Below are 17,021 nucleotides of genomic sequence, written 5' to 3' on the forward strand. Positions count from 1 at the left end.
CAGAAGGAACAGGGGAAAAATATTTATAATACAAACAATTCAACCTCCCCAGAGTCAGTGTCACCCATGTCCTACCCACACAGCCCTTGTTTCCTCCCTTGGCCCAGGACCACTGTGGCCTCCTGGTGACTTTCTCCATCCCAGAGCTGCTCAGGGGACTGAGCCAGAATCCCACACAGGAATTCAAGTCTGTCACAGGCATTGAAGCAAGGTGTTCCCATGTTCTGCCTGTGCTGGCTGTCACCTTGCTTTAGGGACACCCAAGGCAAGGAGGAAAATGGAAGAGAAGAAATGGAGAAACATGGCTGGGGAAGGATGGAGTGAAACTGGGGAAGGAGCAGGTGGAAAGAGAGGTGGGATGGCTCTGCCTGAAGTGTCTCTGCCTGGGACAGGACACTGACAGCCTGTGCTCAGCCACACACAGTGAGGGCCTGCTTGACACTGGATTCCAGCTGGATCTCCGTGTGCTTCTTCAAGGAGGGACAGAAGCGATGAGCCTCGTGTCTCTTCTCACTTCCTGTGGAGCCACCCCACCAGGGAGCTCGTCATCATCACCTACAGAGGGCACAGAGCAATGGCATCTCAGCTACAACAGCCATCAGGAAGTCCTCCCTCCCTGAGCTGCTCTGGGAAGGCCCACAGCCCAGCAGGGACAGGTGGCTGCTCACCTTCCATGAGGTGGTTCAGGTGAGCAGCCTGGGCCCTGCTCCCACCGACCAGCGCCATGGCCTCGTGCTCGGTGCAGCTGCTCAGGGCCTCCTCAGACCCCTTCCCCTCCTCATCATCTTCAGAGTCCACCAGCACTAAGACATCTCTCGAGTCTGCATTCCTGGGAACAGCAGAGCAAGCTGGATGGAAGGCTGAGGAGAGCCTGCTCCCTGCCCTGCAGGAAGGCTAAGCAGTGATGGCATGAGGGACTGGGCTGAGGGACACAACTTACCTGTATGCAGCACCTGAACAGGAGAGAAAAGAGACAGCGTTAGAAACTCCTCTGGGAGTGCCACTGGTTTTACTGGACTGGACAAGCCCTGCCAATCCTGCCTCCACATCTGTGCCTCCCCAAGATGGTCACTGGCAGCCCCATGCAGAGGCACAGATGTGGAGGTGACCTGCCCAGACACAGCACAGGCAACCCTGAGTGACTCCAGCACCCAGGGAGGGACAAGGGGGTTAGGGATAGATCCCTACCTCTGAGGCACATGAGGGGATTGTAGTACAACACAACCCCGGTGACAGTGAGCACAGTCAGGAGGGACAGAGCCACCACAGCTCCCACGACCCCAACGATGTTCACTGGCTCTGCAGAGAGGGGACACAGATGGGTGAGGACTCCTCAGTGCAAGCCAAAGAGCAGGTGTGCTGTGTGCTCCTCCTGCCACAGCCCCGCTCACCTTTCACCGTGAGGCACACGAACAGCTCCCTGAGCCCCACGGGGTTCTGGGCCTTGCAGACGTAGCAGCCCCCATCCGTGCCCTGGGAGCAGTTCTGGATGGTGAGCCGGGACACGTTCCCCTCCTGGCTGATGAGGAACCTCCCCCCGGGCTGGATCTCCACCTCGGGCTGCCTGATGTCCCGCAGCCAGCTGAGCCGAGCTGCCGGCATGCTCTCGGTCACCCGGCAGGTCAGGGTCACGTTGTCACCCACAAAGCAGGTCTGAGGGGGATCAGATTCCAGGGAAGGGAGTTCTGAACAGCCCCGGGGGAAAAGAAAACAAAAACAGGAGTCCGGGAGGGAATGGAGGCAATTAACATAACGAGCAATCAACCTTCTGGCTGATTAATAATCATTAACAGAAGGGAGGCAGGCAGGAGTTTGGAAGCTGAGTTTGGCTACAGGTTTGGCATCTGGCTCACTCGGGAGCCTCCCAAGGAGTGACCTGAGCAGCTTCCATGGTGCTCAGTCCCTTCTAACACCTGTCTTCACATCCCCAGGGAAAAATGGTCTGAGGGTAGCCAGCAGGTAGATGGCAGAGAGCAGAGCAGCCCAGGCATTATTTTCCTTGGGATCAGCAGAGCTCTTGTGAAGCCTTGGCAACCCTTGGAGGATAAATACAGCCCAGATTTTCATCAGCCACTCAGATCCCTGAGATGCCTGAAGGGCACACACAACCCTTAAACTCAACCCTACCAAACCCCATCTCAGGCTGCCCACAGCCCCCAAACCACCTCTCACTTTCACACAGGTGTGTAAAGCTTTCCACAGGTGAAAACACTCCTGGGGTGAAATTTGCTGGCGCCTGAAGATGGGCCCAAAGCACAGCTCACCTACAACTCTGCTGTGATGGATCTTGGCTGTAGGACATCTGTGCCTCCTGCTGCACATGTGCCCTGCCATCCCTGACCTCCTCAGTGCTCTGGAGAGCATGGAGTGACCAGGGTGCCCACCTGCCCCACGTTCACAGCTCCATTAACAGTTATTGAGGCAGCAAATCCACTCACTTATCTCCACAGTGCAGGCAGGCTGCTCCTGCTTCACCACATGGCTGCCCACACACTTGAAAACTTTTCGGTGGGAGAGGTGGGAGCTGTTCAGTGTCTCCACGTGGGTGTCCGAGGAGCTGGAGGAGCTGATGACCCAGCTGGAGTTCTCCAAATCCTGCCCCTCCTCTCTCCAGTGCAGGGTGGGGTGGGGATACCCCCCGGGCCAGCTGCAGAACAGCTGCAGCATCTGCCCCGACGAGGTCTCAGCCCAGCACTTCGGGGTTGCCTCTGGTGGATCTATTAGCAAGGACAGCACGTGGTCAGAAACACTTGCAGGGCTGGAATTCATTTGTCATCATTCCCCTTGAAAAAAATCTTTCCTATTTCCCTGCAAGTTTTGCTCCCTGACCTGCATCCCACAGCTCCAGGTGTGCACAGCTGTGACAGCCAGCAGGGACCAGCACAGCCAAGCCTTGAGGGAGGGAAAAAATTATTGCCACGGTTTTATCTCATGTGAATGAGATAAACACAGCAGGAAAATGAAATCCCACTGCCCTGGTTCTCATGGCACAGCTATCAGGGAAGGACAGAGTCATCACTTGAGAACAAGGCACGGTTCTGGCTCTCTCCCAGCTGCTCCTGCCACACACAGATCCACACACGTGCTGATTTAACAGCCAGAAGGATTCTGGACTCTGATCCAGGCAGAATTAACAGGCCACGTCCCTGTGTGTGCCTAATGCAGTGCTGAACAAGACCCCACCAAGAGATCAATCAAAGCAAGCTGCACACCAGAGGTGTCAAAGGGGTATCTGTGGCATATTTTGGGGAACATTTATTCAGGGGACTTTGAAATTACTTGAATTAATAAAAAAACCATCATGACAAACCCTTGTGGGAGCTGCAAGGACACCTTCCTGGGGCTTGGCTCTCCAGGAACTGTACACACAGCTCAGGTGATCTTTGAAACCACCCAGCTCTGGCAAGAAAGTTCTCTGCAACACTCCCTGTGTCCCACCTCTGGGGAGGATCAAACTGCTCCCAAACCCTGGCTGTGGTTAATAGGGCATCCTGTCAGCCTGAACCTGCAGAAACTGCCCCACATCAGTGGGGCACAGCCCCTCCAGGATGGCCAGGTGGACACAGTCCCTCCAGGATGTTCAGGTGAACACAGCCCTTCCAGGATGTCCAGCCAGAGCTGTGCTTTCTGTGCTGACCTCAGGGGCAATCTCCTGCAGCCATTTACATCCTGGACTCCCAGGCTCTCCCAGCAAAACTCTGTCTAAAGAAATCTGCTTCTACAAAGTTAACAAATCAAAAGCCTGAAAATCTCCACCCTCCCAAAACACCAGCAAAAAGGACCTGCTGTGGTTTGAGCCACACACAGATGTGTCAAGGAATGCCTGAAGGTGTGGAACTGCATGTTTCTTTTACAGGTGCTTCCCATCCAAAACAAACACAGAATCACAGCCCAAGGCAGGGCTGCACCTTTGTCATGTCACCAGAATGTTTACTATACTGCTTGTGGGGTTTTCAAAGCGCAGTTTAAAACAAAAAGAGAACTTTTTGGCACCACCCTTGGGACAGGCTGAAGATTGTCAGCTGGTTATTCCCACACAAAACCTCTACATATCCTGGGAGGCTCTTCCACAGCAGTGCCAAGTCTGTGCCCAAAATCTGCTCCAGCCTGCGATAAGATGTTCCACCAACAGGGATTGTGAAATAATCAGGTCAGAGGTTAACCTTCTCACTTTTGCTGATGTTCCTCCTGCTGACCTAAAGCATCTCCAGAAATCTCCTTCTCACCTATCAAAGGGTATGCCCACATCACCTTCATTGTACTTGGAAATTAATTCCAGACTACTAAATGAAATTCAGAGTGCAGTACCCACACTTGGCACCCCGTACATATGTTTAGTTCCTGAGTGTTCTGCCCCAGTGCTCCTGATTTGGGGCTCCCCACTCCTAAGCCCAGTGCCTACATCTCTGTTCCCTGAAGCAGCATGGGGCTCAATCCTTCCACACCCCATCTGCACGTTCCTTGCTGCAGGAAGAGAATTTTTATTCCTGTAAACTTTTAAGAGGTTAAGCTGTACAAAACAGGTGCAGTGTTTACACACAGTAGAACAAGGAACACCCTGAAGGCAAACAGGTCTCATACACGGGAAGAGCAGCAAGAAACCAAGGGGCCAAGGGAGTACAGAGGGTCAAAATGGGAAAGGCAGCAGATTCTCCCTCTTCTCAATCCTGAAGGGACCAAGAATGGCACCAGGCACAGGACCTGTGCTCCCTGCTAATCTGGAGGGGGCTGCTCCCATGGAATACATGAGGCATCAGGGCAAAATAATGGTTCCCTGGCAGAAGCAGGAAGGATTAACTGGCTTGAGCGCTTTCCAGCCTGAACTTTCACCTGTGCTCTGACCATTTCTAAGGGAATGAATGGATGAAATGGAGATGGAAAAGGGAGACAGCACCAGAAGACACAGAAGGGCTGAAAGAAATACCCTGTGCTGATAACATGTACACTCTTGGGACACTGCTCTGCCATAAACCTGAGGAATTTCGTGCTTCCATCAATATAAGACTCTCCAGCTGGGAAAAGCTCTCCCACTAAAAGGATGGCAGCGAGGAATGGCACAGCACATCTGTGCCAAACAAGGGAAAGCAGAGAGCGAGCAGCAGCTTCTACCCCAAGGTTCATGGAGACTGAAGTCAGCCAGATTCTGAGGCAGAGGGTCCCCCTGGAATAGCTACAGGGAATGGAACACGTGCCCAAAAACTTGTCTATCACCAGCAATGAAGAACAGACACAGCGAGGACTTGAAAGCTGACATTTCCCCTGCGTATGCCAGATCTGTGACACACATCTTGGTGCTCGTGAGCGGATGTGAGAGAGATTCTGCACGATAAAGCCGTTTGCACTTTCTAAATATTATTTTTCCACCAGCAGCAGATGAATTTGGGGGTGTGGAAGGTGGGGATGACTTACTGGCCACCAGGAGCTGCACCCTGTGCTCATGGTCCGTCTTGTTCAGCACCTCCCTGCAGGTGTAGTTGCCCTCGTCCTGCACACGCAGCTCGGTGATGCTCAGGGAGCTGTTGTCCACCAGGGAAAAGCGAATGTCCGGGGGAAGGGAGACCCGCGAGGAGAAGAGAGGTGGGAAGGTGTGCGGGTCCCCTTGGAACCAGACCACCTCGGTGGCTTCCTTGGACACGTTGCGGCACAGCAGGAGGATGCTTCCTCCCACCTGCCCAAAGACCACTTCATCTGTTCCTGCAACAGAAGGGACGGCGTTAAGGATGGAAGGAACGGGCAAAGCCGCCTTCGCCAGCAAAGACCTGGATTCCGGATCTGTGTCAGCCCTCTGAGGTGCGTTAGGGGCTGCTGAGGGACCTCTGAGGTAACTACACACATGCAGCGCAGAGCAGAGGCAGGAAAAGGGACACAGCTCCCTGCTCCCCCCTCAGCCCGGGCTACCTGCGGCCTCCCGGCGCGGCACCAGCCTCCAGACGCAAAGGGCGAGCAGGAGCCGCGCGGGCGGCACCGCGCCGAGCAGCTGCATGGCTGAGTGCCGCTGCCACGGCCCCGCGGAGGCGGTGCTGCCCGGCCGCCGCCCCGCTGACAGGCCTGGGGACGGCGGGCGTGCCCGGCCGGCGGGACCCGCCCGCCAGGGTCCGTGAGGGGCCCGCGCTGGGGTCGTCCATCGAGTCCCGCCGCCTCACAGCCGCTGATTTGGGCGGCCGCCATCTTGGACCCCCCCTCAGCAGGCACCGCCATGTTGGGGTCACCTCACTCCCCCTCGGCAGAGCGGGGCCGGCGCTGCCGCCCGGTGCCGCCCATGGGCCGGGAGTGTTTGAAGCGCACGGAGTGGAGCTTGCTTTGTGGTGTTCTGGGAGTGGAGCTCGCTGAGTGGTGAGCGACCCCCGCGTCCAGAGGGGTGCTCTAATCTACCCGCTTAGAGACATCCCACAGACAGCGAGAAGAACAGAGATAAATGGTTATTCCTCTGTGAACCCCGCAGCAAGGACCGTAACTACGCAACTATCGTCGGGTTTGTACAGGACACCTTGCACGTGGCAGCTTGGAAGCACAAGGCGTGCGTGAAGCAGAGCGCTGAGAACCACAGGGCTTCCCTACTGGGCCTTGGCACATTAATTACTAATTAACCTAATTAGCTGTAGGGGTAACAGCGCTGGCCCAGGTAACCGGAGCTCGGCTGGTCCCTCTCGGCTCCGCCTGGGGGCGCCATAGATCTGATGCAGGTGCGTCTCCACCAATGGGAGGGGAGCATAGTGGCGTCTCCACCAATGGGAGAGGAGCATAGCGGCGTCTCCACCAATGGGAGCGGAGCTGGGCGGTGCCTCCGCCAAGGGGCACGGGGTTCGGGCAGCCCGCAGCCGCTACAGCCGCAAACGTCGCCATGCCGGTGGATTTGGCCAAGTGGGACGGGCCGCTGAGCCTCTCCGAGGTGGAGCAGAAGCCGGCGCAGCCGCTGAGGGTCAAGTATGGCTCCGTGGAGATCGACGAGCTGGGCAAGGTGCTCACGCCCACTCAGGTGAGCAGCGCCCGGCTCTGCGCGCGGGGGTTGGCGCGGCAAAATGGCGGGATGCGGTCGGCGCTCTGGCGCGGTCGCTCCGGCAGCTGCCGCCGGAGCTTCACGGGCTGCGGGGACAGAGAGAGGGGCTGAGCTTTGGGGGCAGCCTTGCTACGGGGGCGGCCGTGCCTCAGGAGAGAAGGCCTAGGGCGGGCTGGCACGAATGGCCTTGAACCCCTCGGGTGTCGCTGCCAGCGCAGGTCCTGCTGGCCCTGTGTGCTGGCGCTGCCAGCGGGGATGGTGCTAACGCTGCTGAGCATCCCTGCAGGTCCAGCATCGCCCCACCAGCATCGAGTGGGACGGCTGCGATCCCCAGAAGCTTTACACCCTGGTTCTCACAGACCCTGACGCGCCCAGTCGGAAGGACCCAAAGTTCAGGTAACAGAGATTGGACAGCTCCATGTCTTGCGTGGGGAAAAAGGAACATCTCTTCTGGGCCGAGCGGAGGTTTAAGGAGGAGGTGGGACTGTGTTCTGCTGTGGCTTGATATAGAAATCGTGTCCTTGCATCTCTTCTGTAGTCAGGGACAGCATGGTAAGAGCGTGGTAGCCAGGTAACCATGGTAAGAGCAGCTGCTCTTACTAGGAGTGTTCAAAGGTCAATTATAGCTGGAGCAGCACAACATTTATTGCTTGCTCTAATTTAGCACATATGTGAGTTGGAATTAGGACTTTGCTTGTGGGAGAATCTTAAATCTGGGACCAGCTCACCTTCCTCAAGTCAGCCTCACCAGTATGTGGAATACCCACTCTCAGAGGTCAGGCTGTGGGTTTCCTGCAGCCATGTGGAGCTGGTTTTGGCAGCTGTGCATCCCAGTGAAGCAGCGCCTGCTCTGGGACCGGTGCTCTTTGGGTTTGGCAAACCCAGAGTGGCAGCTGTTTGTTTACCCTATGCTGACAGCCTCATGGAGAAGCAGCAGCTTGGAGTGACAAAGGGTCTCTTATCTGCAGCTCTGCCAGTTTGACTGTGCTTTGCCTTCTTTCAGGGAGTGGCATCACTTCCTGGTGACCAACATGAAGGGCAACAATGTGGGCAGCGGGACCGTGATGTCGGATTACGTTGGCTCTGGCCCTCCCAAGGGAACAGGTCGGTACCTGGAGCAGCTCCCCCACGGTGCTACATGGATCACACCCGGTGCAGAAGGGTGGGGGGAAAGCCTGCAGGGAACTGCCTGTGGAAACAATCCATGCAGGATTGCTGGGGGCTGCACACAGCAGGGATCAAACCCATCCAGTGCATCTCCCCTGAGCTCCCCCACCCTGTGGGGGTGACCTGGCAGCACAGGTGGTGACCCTGTCCCTCCCCACAGGGCTGCACCGTTATGTGTGGCTGGTGTACGAGCAGCCCCAGCAGCTGGCCTGCAGCGAGCCCGTCCTGTCCAACCGCTCCGGGGACAAGCGCGGCAAGTTCAAGGTGGCCGCTTTCCGCAGCAAGTACGGGCTGGGCGCGCCCGTGGCGGGCACCTGCTACCAGGCCGAGTGGGATGACTACGTGCCCAAGCTCTACGAGCAGCTCTCGGGGAAGTAGGGCCAGGGCCCCCTGGGTGGGGCAGGCACGGGGCTGTAGTTCTGTTTTGTTAATTCTTTGAATCTAATTGTCCTGCTCTGACCTGGAAATGTCAGTGTTGCTGTCCCTGCTCCGTGTCCAGGCCTGTGCTGATGCTCGTGGTATCCTAGCTAGACAGCTGCTGCTGAGTGTCCTGGAAGGGCCACTCCCTCCAAACTGACCTGCTTAAGGGAATCAAAAGCTTTTGTGAATTAGTGTCGATTCAGGGGGTCTCTGCTGTCTTGGGGTGGCAGGGGTGTGGGTACACAACCACTTTGGAGTGGTGCTGGCTGTGGAGACTCTCTTTTCCAGGAGAGTAGAGGGCAGTTAAAGGGAAACTTCCTCCCCCCCCCTTTTTTTTTTTCCTTTTCCCCTTCCTACATTTAGCCAGTGCCTTCACATCACCACTACAGTAGTGAAGGTGCAGCTCGAGGAGCTGGCCTAGAGCACTTCCTTCTGTTCTCTGCTGCCACTCAAAGCTGAGACCACTTTGTTTTGTTCAGTCCTGTGGTGACCCACCCTGTGCACACAGTGCAATTAAAAACTTCCCAAGGCCCTTGGTGTGCGTGGTTGTTGTTCTTGGGGGACAGGGGCAGTGCTCAGGAAGCAGTGGGGTGGTGCTTTGTTCCTGGGATGAGGCTGGACCCTGTGCCCAGGGACTCACTGATGCTGGGACACAGCCCAAAGCCATCGTGTCTGTCTATCTTAAAGACATTCCCAGCCTTCATTTCCTTCCCAAGGGATCTCCCCCCACTCCCCGACCCATGGAGGCTCCTTCCCTCCACAGGAGCCCCCACATCACCACAGCACATCTGACACCCCAGCAGTCAGTCTGGGCTTTGGCCACCAGCTTTACTGACCTGAAGCCACTTCCCAGCCCAGCTGCAGGTCCCAGGTGCTTCCTGCTCCTCCAGCAGCTGTGCAGTGAGGCCTGGGGGTGTCTCCTAAGTGCCTGGAGCAGAAATGAGCCTCTGGTACAGCCTGATGGCTAAAAAAAGGTAAAAAAGGTGAAGCCAATGCAATTCAACTTGACAGAATCAGAAGCCTTCCCCCTTTTTTTCAAGCTGCTGTATCAAAGCTCTGCAGGGACATGGTCTGACAAACAGGAATCAGCAGCATCCCTGTGAAAACTGGGGATTCCAGAACGAAAACATTTCTACAACATCGATGGTTTTCCAGGAAAATATCCCCAGCTACTCCAGAGTTAAGGCTGGAGCAGTGTCTCAAGGCTGATCCAGCCTGGGACTGCCCAGAGGACACAGAACAAATGAAAATCCATTACCTCAACTCCACTGTCAGGAAAGCAAGCACTGAGGTTCCTGCAGCCCCAGGCTGAGGGACACCTGTGGAACGTGTCCCCTCCCCAGCCCCTCCCACAATGACACAGCCAGGCATTGTGATGAACACTTTTATTTACAAATATAATTAAAAGCTCTGACAGTTATTCATGCTCTTCCCTGGAACCTGAAAAATGTTTTTGTTGTTTTGTTGGTTTTTTTGTCCTTTTTTTTGTTTGTTTTTTGTTTTTTTAAAGTGCATGCAAAAGAAGTAAAGCCTTTTTTTTTTATCTTTTTATTGTAAGAAAATACACAGTTTGAAAGTGTGAATAATGCAATATTTATGACCAAGATCATGGGGTTGGGGGTGGACTTGGGGGAGGAACAAAAAAAAAAAAACCCCCAAAAAATCAAATAAAAGAAAAACTGAAAAGGGCTGGGATGATCTAACAGACAGTGTTGAGCTCCAGAACAGAACTGGAGAGTGGGGGGTGGCTGGAGCAGGAAGGGAGGGAGGGAAAGAAGTAAAAAAATTTTTGATCAGAGAAACAGTTAAAATACAATATGAAAATAAGTAAAAGCTCTCCTTAAATTCCTTCTATACACAAAATACACGATTTGACAAAGCCCAATTTGTGCTACTGGGATCCTGTGGGCTCATTTAAGTGTATTCACATTCTCTGCGACAGCAGAAAATGATTTATGATACAATCAAGAATATGCCCAGGGGGCCAGGGCTTGTCCCTGCTGCCCCTGGCATGGTTCTCCTAAAAATCACCACGTCATCACCCACCCCTCCCCACCCCAAAAAAGTAATAATATGTCACCACTGATATGTACAGCACGATTAAGTTTTTTTTTTCTGTAAAATGTATCAAATTTTTTTTTCAATCTTTAATAAAATTTTTTTTATTATTTAATTATTCCTGATGAATAAATACCAAAAAAATAAAAATAAAATAAAATTATGCAGCAGCTAGTTAAGGTAAGGCTGCGGATTCAGTCTCTCTCCCCCTGGGATCGTAGATATCTTTTAATAATTAATATTTTTTTGCTTGTACTTTCATTGATTGGTGGTAAAATGAGTGATTGCTCAGAAGCAACATACATCCACTTGGTGGTTTTTTTTTTTTTTTTCTCCATTAAAATTGTCTCCAAAGTTTTCACTGAAACATTTTTAATCATTGCACAGAGACATCAATACTGTGACATACTATGGAAAAGACTGCCAGGAGCTGTCCTGCACGGGACGTGACGGGGGAAAGGGGCCCCTGATGGATAAGAATATACAGGCACTGGTCCGACACGATGTCAGTAAGAGAGACAGAAAGAGAGAGAGCACGCCCGGCAACATGGGGAATGTTGGGTTTGCAAGTTTCATCCTTACTCTGCTTTTTGTGGTTTTTGTTGGTTTGTTTTTGTTTTTTTTTTTTTTTTTAAATGGCAAAGAAATTTAACCTCATCTATAGTCCTCCTTGGGATATTCTAACGTGACCAAATTCCCAAAGCCCATCCGCAGGCTCTCCATGTCAAACGTCTCGATCTCTCGCTCCTGCCTTTCCAACAGAAACTTGATCCTCTCGCTGCGTTCCTTCTGGAGGGCGGCGAGCTCCTCTTCGATCTGCAAGGAGCACAGTGAGCACCCCCAGCACAGCCCTGCCCCCTGTCCCCTCCCCCTGGCACACCTACCTTCTGCTCCAGGTGTGCCCTGCGCAGCGACACCCGCTGCTCCAGCTTCTGGAGTTCCCTTTCGTGCTGTGCTTCTGTCTGCATCTTAATTTTGCTCTGGTACGCGTTGAGCAGCTCCATCTCCTGCTGGAGTTGCAGTCTCAGCGCTTGGCATTCCGCTTCCTGGGCCTCGTCCAGCCGGAGCTGCGAGAGCATCAGGAGAACAGCACTCAAACTCCTGCTGGGAATTCCTCTGCTCCCACACACGTCACACCACTGCTCCTTCCCAAAGCCACTGCTGCTGGTGGCAGAGGGAGAAGGCAGCGAAGGCCTCATGAGCAGCAGTTTCTCTGCTCACACTGAACAGAGCCTCAGAAGATCCAATCCCAAACCCCAGCGCACGAGGGGAGCAAGGGAAGGACATGTGTTCCATAGGACACTTACTGCAAGAGGGAAAGTGCCACCTGATGTGTTATTTAAACAGATTTTATAGTCCAGTGGCTGGAGAAGCCCCCCCAGGGTGCTGCCAGGCCCCAGAGCCCCCCAGCCCCCAGCACGTACTGCCTGCGAGGCCATCATCTCGTTGATGCTCTGCTCGTACTGCTCGGCCAGGATGGCGAGCTTCCGTGTCTGCTCGTCCTTCAGGCTTTTTAGAATTGTCTTGTGCTCACTCTTTGGAGTTACTTCCAGCTGGTGATTCTTCAGTGCTTTGTACTGCTTAGTTTGCACTTTGCATGTGTCCTGGAACTGCTTTTTGATCTGCATTTCCATAGCCTGCCAAGGAAGGAAGGAGTGAAGAGTGCGAAGGGGTTTGGGAAGGGAGAGGTTGTGGTAGGTCCACATGGGTGGGGTGTTGGGAACCACAGCTCCCCTGTGTGTGCTTCACACAGGGCTTCAGCAGCAGCAGCAGCAGCTCAGGCCCTGCTGCAGCCTGGCCAGGAGCAGCACCCACTCAGCCCAGGGCACTTCCATCCTCTGCCCCTGCTTCCTGCAGAGCACCCAGCCCAGCACCTGCCTTCCAAAACATTATTGCTTTTTTATAGCATCATTCCCCTTCTATGTCCTTCCCACCTCAACCTTGCACTAAGTGGAGGCTGCAGATCTGAGAACTAGAAAGGTGTGACAGAGTGACAGCCATGTGTGCTTTCTCTCTGGTGACCAGTGACTCCAGGGAAGGGGTGGAGCTGTGTCAGGGAGGTTTAGGATGGATTTCAGGGAAGGTTCTTTCCCCAGAGGGTGCTGGCACTGCCCAGGTTCCCCAGGGAATGGGCACGGCCCCGAGGCTGCCAGAGCTCCAGGAGCACTGGGACACCTCTCCCAGAGATGCACAGGGTGGGATTTTTGGGGTGTCTACACAGGAACAGGGGCGGGACTCCAGGATCCCTGTGGGGCCCTTCCCATTCAGGACATTTCTGTGATTCTGTGGCACTGGGAGGAGAAACAGGGAGCAGCTCAGAGGTCTGTAACCACACAGGGGTGTGCACAGAGCTCAGTGTTCTCTGAAAGCACCACCAACCCCTCTCCTCATCACTGATCTGACACCAGCGAGGGCCTGAACAACAAACAGCTTGACAGAAACAAGTTCTGTAACACTTTGCTTAGGGCTGGACTATTATTAACACAGCACTTAAAGACCCTCAGTGAGCTCTAGGCCATCCCAGCTACAACTTTGCTTATCCAGAGCTGCTCTGTGTGAAGGGAGGGGACACAAGGGAGAGCACGTGGAGAGCAGCGGTGCCACAGCACGGGAGCTGCATGGAGGAGGCACGGACAGGAGGGCAGAGGCTGGAGGAGGAGGGAGAAAAGCTCGCAGCACCTTCAGGTTCTTTGGTTGCTGCCGGAGCTCCATGAAATGCTTCCTGTGCAGCTCCCGCTCGCGCCGCTTGTTGTACTCCAGCTGGTTCTCGAGCTCAGTCTGGTGCTGCAGGCGGATGAGGTCCATGCGCAGCTTCTGCAGCGTGTGCAGCTGCCGGTACTCCAGCTCGCGCGTGGACTCGTCGTGCCGGATCAGCATCGCGTGCTCCATCTCCTTCTGCGTCCGCTTCTTGTTCAGCTCCTGCGCACACACACACCCCTGAGCGGGCAGCTCCGGCTGCAGGATCCAGCTCAGCAGCCTGAGCGTCCTGCTCGCTGCTCTACACAACTTGCAGGCACTTCACGTGTCACAGGGGAACACCAAGGCAGCAGCACACGGGGATGCTAAGAGTGACCACCTAGTGACCATCCACTCGTTCATCCATCCCTCCATCCTTCATTCCATCCATCCCTTCATCCCATCCATCCATCCCCTGCTCTTCTGGCAGCTCAGGGATGGCCCAGCAGTCCCCAGCAGGTGGCACCAGGACCACACACAAGCCCTCTGTGCCTGCAGGAACTCACAGTGAATGCATCCCAGGGTGCTCAGGTGACAGAATCGGGGCTCTTGTCTGGTTTATATCTCCCTGTGCCCCTGTGGGTACTGGGAATGAGCTCCTCACCTGCACTAGAGAGGCCAAAGCAGAGGTCAGTGGCTCTAACACCACCTCGGGTAAGAAAATGAATTGTCCAGGTGGGATCTGGCCCGAGGTGCAGCACTCAGGTGGAGCCTGAGGCTCAGGGGGCTTTGCAGTGCTCACCAAGAGCTCCTGCACATGGTGTCCACAGTCTGAATAACCTTCCCCAAGCTACAAGGAAGGGGAGGACACCAGGTCCCTCCCTGATTACTGCAAATATCTGTGTCTCAAGGTGTCAGCCACATCCCGTGCAGCAGCAGCTGACTCCAGCTGTGCCCCTTCACAGACCGTGCTGGTGCATCCCCGATCCAGGCTCGGGTTACAGCCTCAGCGCTGTGATCCTGCTGCCTCAGCCAGGCACAGCAGGGCTGCCCCACCCCACACTGTGCCCAGCCCAGGAAGAGCCCAGTGCTGCCCCAGCCTAACGAGTTTCTGCAGGAGAAGCAAAAAAAAAAATGTAATTATTCTGAGCTTCTGCTCACATGTAATCCTGTTGTAACGCTCAACAGGAGCACCTGCAAACTCCAGCCCCTGTGGCTGCTACACCTGGGACAGGTTTGAGCTGAGAGGATGGGGAAGGAAACGGGGCCAGGGTTTCCCTGTGCCCTCTTGGCCCTAAGGGTGCAGTGTCTACATTTACACAAATCTGGACCCCTGACAGCCAAGATTAAAAATTACACGTACTGGTGTGCCACAGTGACCTCCCACTGTCACAAAGCAGGTGGGGCACTGACCAGGCAGGCAGGGAGCTGTGGCACATGTGCCTTCATCCCAGGATAGCTCAGCCAGCCTCTCCCAAACCCATTCCACACCTGATTTCAGTTCACACAGCACACACAGTCATTCCACTTCCCTCAAACACTTTCCCATTTGCACAAAAACAACATCTGTGGTTAGTTACAATATGGAAAACACATTTTGAAAGTGTTATTTACTTCAGGTGATCCAAGTAGTAAGTACTGGCACATTTGAATTAGCAGTGATGTAATTTTCAGGGAATAAAAATTCAGATCCTTCTGAAAATTAGGTCTCTCATAAGAGCTTAAATGCAGGAGGTCAGAGGTGTGTTCCTGGTTAAATGCCATGCTAGGTAACTGAACTCTGTCCTCATCCCTGCCACAGAGCTGACATGCTGTGATAACGGTGCTCAAACCTGAATTTTTGGAGTCAATAGTTTCCAGGGTGCTTGGGTTGATATCTGGATCTCAGCAAAGCAGCTGAGCAGCCCCAGGTACATCTGGACCCAAGGGCAGCAAAGCTCTGAACAAGTACAAAATATATTGGGAAACCTGAGGGCAGCAGGCCAAGCACAATTGGAAGTTTTTGACCACTCCTCACTCAGTTTTCACTAAAACACCCTCTCATCTGACAGTCTTCATCCAAAAATAACATCAACGAAGAACTTAGATACACTACAGTGATGGCCACAGGAACATGTGCAAGTGGAAACTCTTTCTCCCAAGGGGTGCTTGACCACAGGCAGCCTCGAGCCAAGAGGCAAAAACCAAAGAAGAAGCAGGCTGTGAAAAGCTGCTCCTTGACAACCCATATCCCCATCCCCCAGCTCTCCCTGGCCCTCCCCACAGCTCAAACTGGGGCAGGACCCCCAAACCCAACCCTCAGGAGCTGGGATGAGGCACCAGGCCCAGAGGAGGGGCCCAGAGGGTTTCTGTCTGCAGCCAACACTGCCATCCCTCAGCTGATCAAACAGCCACGGCTGCATGGAAAACCATTCCCCAAACCCTTTTTCTTGTATTTCCTCAGTTCTATTTAGCAATTAGAAACATGAAGCCCTAACTTCAGCCAACACAAGAAGCTAAAGTGGTTAAACAGTGGGAGAGAAGTGAGGAGTGCCATACTTCCCGAATGTTCTGCTGCTCCATCTCGTGCCTCTTGATCATCGTTTTTCTCTTGAAGAAACGGCAGTTTTTGTCGTAGTAGAGTCTCTGCTGGCTGAGAAGCTGGGCCTCCTCTTCAGCCTGTGTGTGCTGCAGGTTCTCTTTGTGTTTGGATATCCTTTCTTGCTTCTCCTTCTTGGGTGTGCTGTGGTCCTCATTCATTTCCTGCAGGGTCAGAACAAGGCCTCCCTTAGCACCAGTGACACAGGGCTTGGGGACCTTCCTGGCTCCTCCTCTGCCATTCAGTTCATGATGAAAGGGCACCAGAACCCCACTACAAAACCAACAGAACCACACCTATAGCTGGCCATGCTCAGCCCTGCTGCCCCTACAGCTGTACCAGGATCCACACCAAGAGCAGAATAAGTGCCCATTGAACTCCTTGATATTCATTTTCTCACCTTTAGCTTAACAGCAAATTATTTTTGCAGTGTGGTGGAGGCACTACTTAAATAACACATTTTAGCACAGATAAGCTACATATGAAGTTGCTTCTCTTCCTAATTTATGTAAGTGATCACAGGGCTTTTAGTCAAGGGACATTGAATGGCTGCTCTGATTACTTGAAAAAAAACAGATGATGAGAAAGGGGAAGAAGAACTCCCTGTGAAGTCCCATTTTCCCTCATCACCCTTGGTTTCAAAGATTCTGCTCTACAGCAAATTGTGAAAGCACCTGTAGCCACCCTCACAAATTGTTCTGGAAATGCTGCCAGATGCTCCCAGTTCCTGAAAATTTACTTGCTGAGAATCCAAATTTGCTTGTAAGCCTGACAGTATCCCTTAAACCCCTGGGCTGGCCCAGGTTTATCAAAACCAAAGACTGGTTCGTGTCCATTCCACACCCCTTCAGCCCCCAAAATGAAGGTTTCTTGCCTCTTTAATCTTTTCCTTGCAAAGCTTGTATTGTTTCTTCTGACTTTCTAAAAAGGTCGCCAGGTCTTTCTTTTGCTGAGCCAAAATCTGTTGCTGGAATTTCTTTTCATCTGCTGCAGCTGCCTTTGCCTGCAATGTACAGAGAGGGAAAAAAATAACAATAAAAAAAAGAAGGTGAATGAGCAGGTGCAGAATCCAGCACAAATCAGTGCTGTGGGTTTTGGCCAGTCATTCTGGTGACTGTGCTAGAC

General features: G+C 53.5%; 3 protein-coding genes across 5 annotated transcripts in view; 1 reads left to right on the top strand and 2 right to left on the bottom strand.

Annotated features, from left to right (window-relative positions):
- Positions 1–7: 7 nt before the first annotated feature.
- On the bottom strand, positions 8–6,008 carry VSIG10 (V-set and immunoglobulin domain containing 10). The gene is made up of 8 exons (XM_033075776.2): positions 5,899–6,008; positions 5,410–5,694; positions 2,439–2,717; positions 1,392–1,685; positions 1,189–1,299; positions 941–953; positions 669–829; positions 8–555 (listed from the first exon to the last, which is right to left on the bottom strand). The coding sequence occupies exons 1-8, from the start codon at positions 5,981–5,983 to the stop codon at positions 473–475; spliced, it is 1,311 nt and encodes a 436-aa protein (XP_032931667.1). The 5' UTR covers positions 5,984–6,008; the 3' UTR covers positions 8–472.
- Positions 6,009–6,770: 762 nt separating this feature from the next.
- On the top strand, positions 6,771–9,116 carry PEBP1 (phosphatidylethanolamine binding protein 1). Its single transcript, XM_033075509.2, has 4 exons — positions 6,771–6,976; positions 7,284–7,393; positions 8,001–8,101; positions 8,325–9,116. The coding sequence occupies exons 1-4, from the start codon at positions 6,842–6,844 to the stop codon at positions 8,540–8,542; spliced, it is 564 nt and encodes a 187-aa protein (XP_032931400.1). The 5' UTR covers positions 6,771–6,841; the 3' UTR covers positions 8,543–9,116.
- An 838-nt stretch (positions 9,117–9,954) lies between these two features.
- The window catches only part of TAOK3 (TAO kinase 3), a 41,713-nt gene continuing 34,646 nt past the window's right edge, over positions 9,955–17,021 (bottom strand). For all 3 annotated transcript variants that reach the window (XM_033075507.2, XM_033075506.2, XM_033075508.2), the window contains 6 exons: positions 16,771–16,899; positions 15,857–16,060; positions 13,322–13,561; positions 12,067–12,279; positions 11,527–11,709; positions 9,955–11,458 (listed from right to left, as the gene is read on the bottom strand). In XM_033075507.2, coding sequence (XP_032931398.1) covers positions 11,297–11,458; positions 11,527–11,709; positions 12,067–12,279; positions 13,322–13,561; positions 15,857–16,060; positions 16,771–16,899 — 1,131 coding nt within the window. In that variant the 3' untranslated portion in view covers positions 9,955–11,296. The remainder of the gene's footprint in view (positions 11,459–11,526; positions 11,710–12,066; positions 12,280–13,321; positions 13,562–15,856; positions 16,061–16,770; positions 16,900–17,021) is intronic.

Source organism: Catharus ustulatus, chromosome 18 (assembly GCF_009819885.2).
Source record: "Catharus ustulatus isolate bCatUst1 chromosome 18, bCatUst1.pri.v2, whole genome shotgun sequence".
NCBI lineage: Eukaryota > Metazoa > Chordata > Aves > Passeriformes > Turdidae > Catharus > Catharus ustulatus.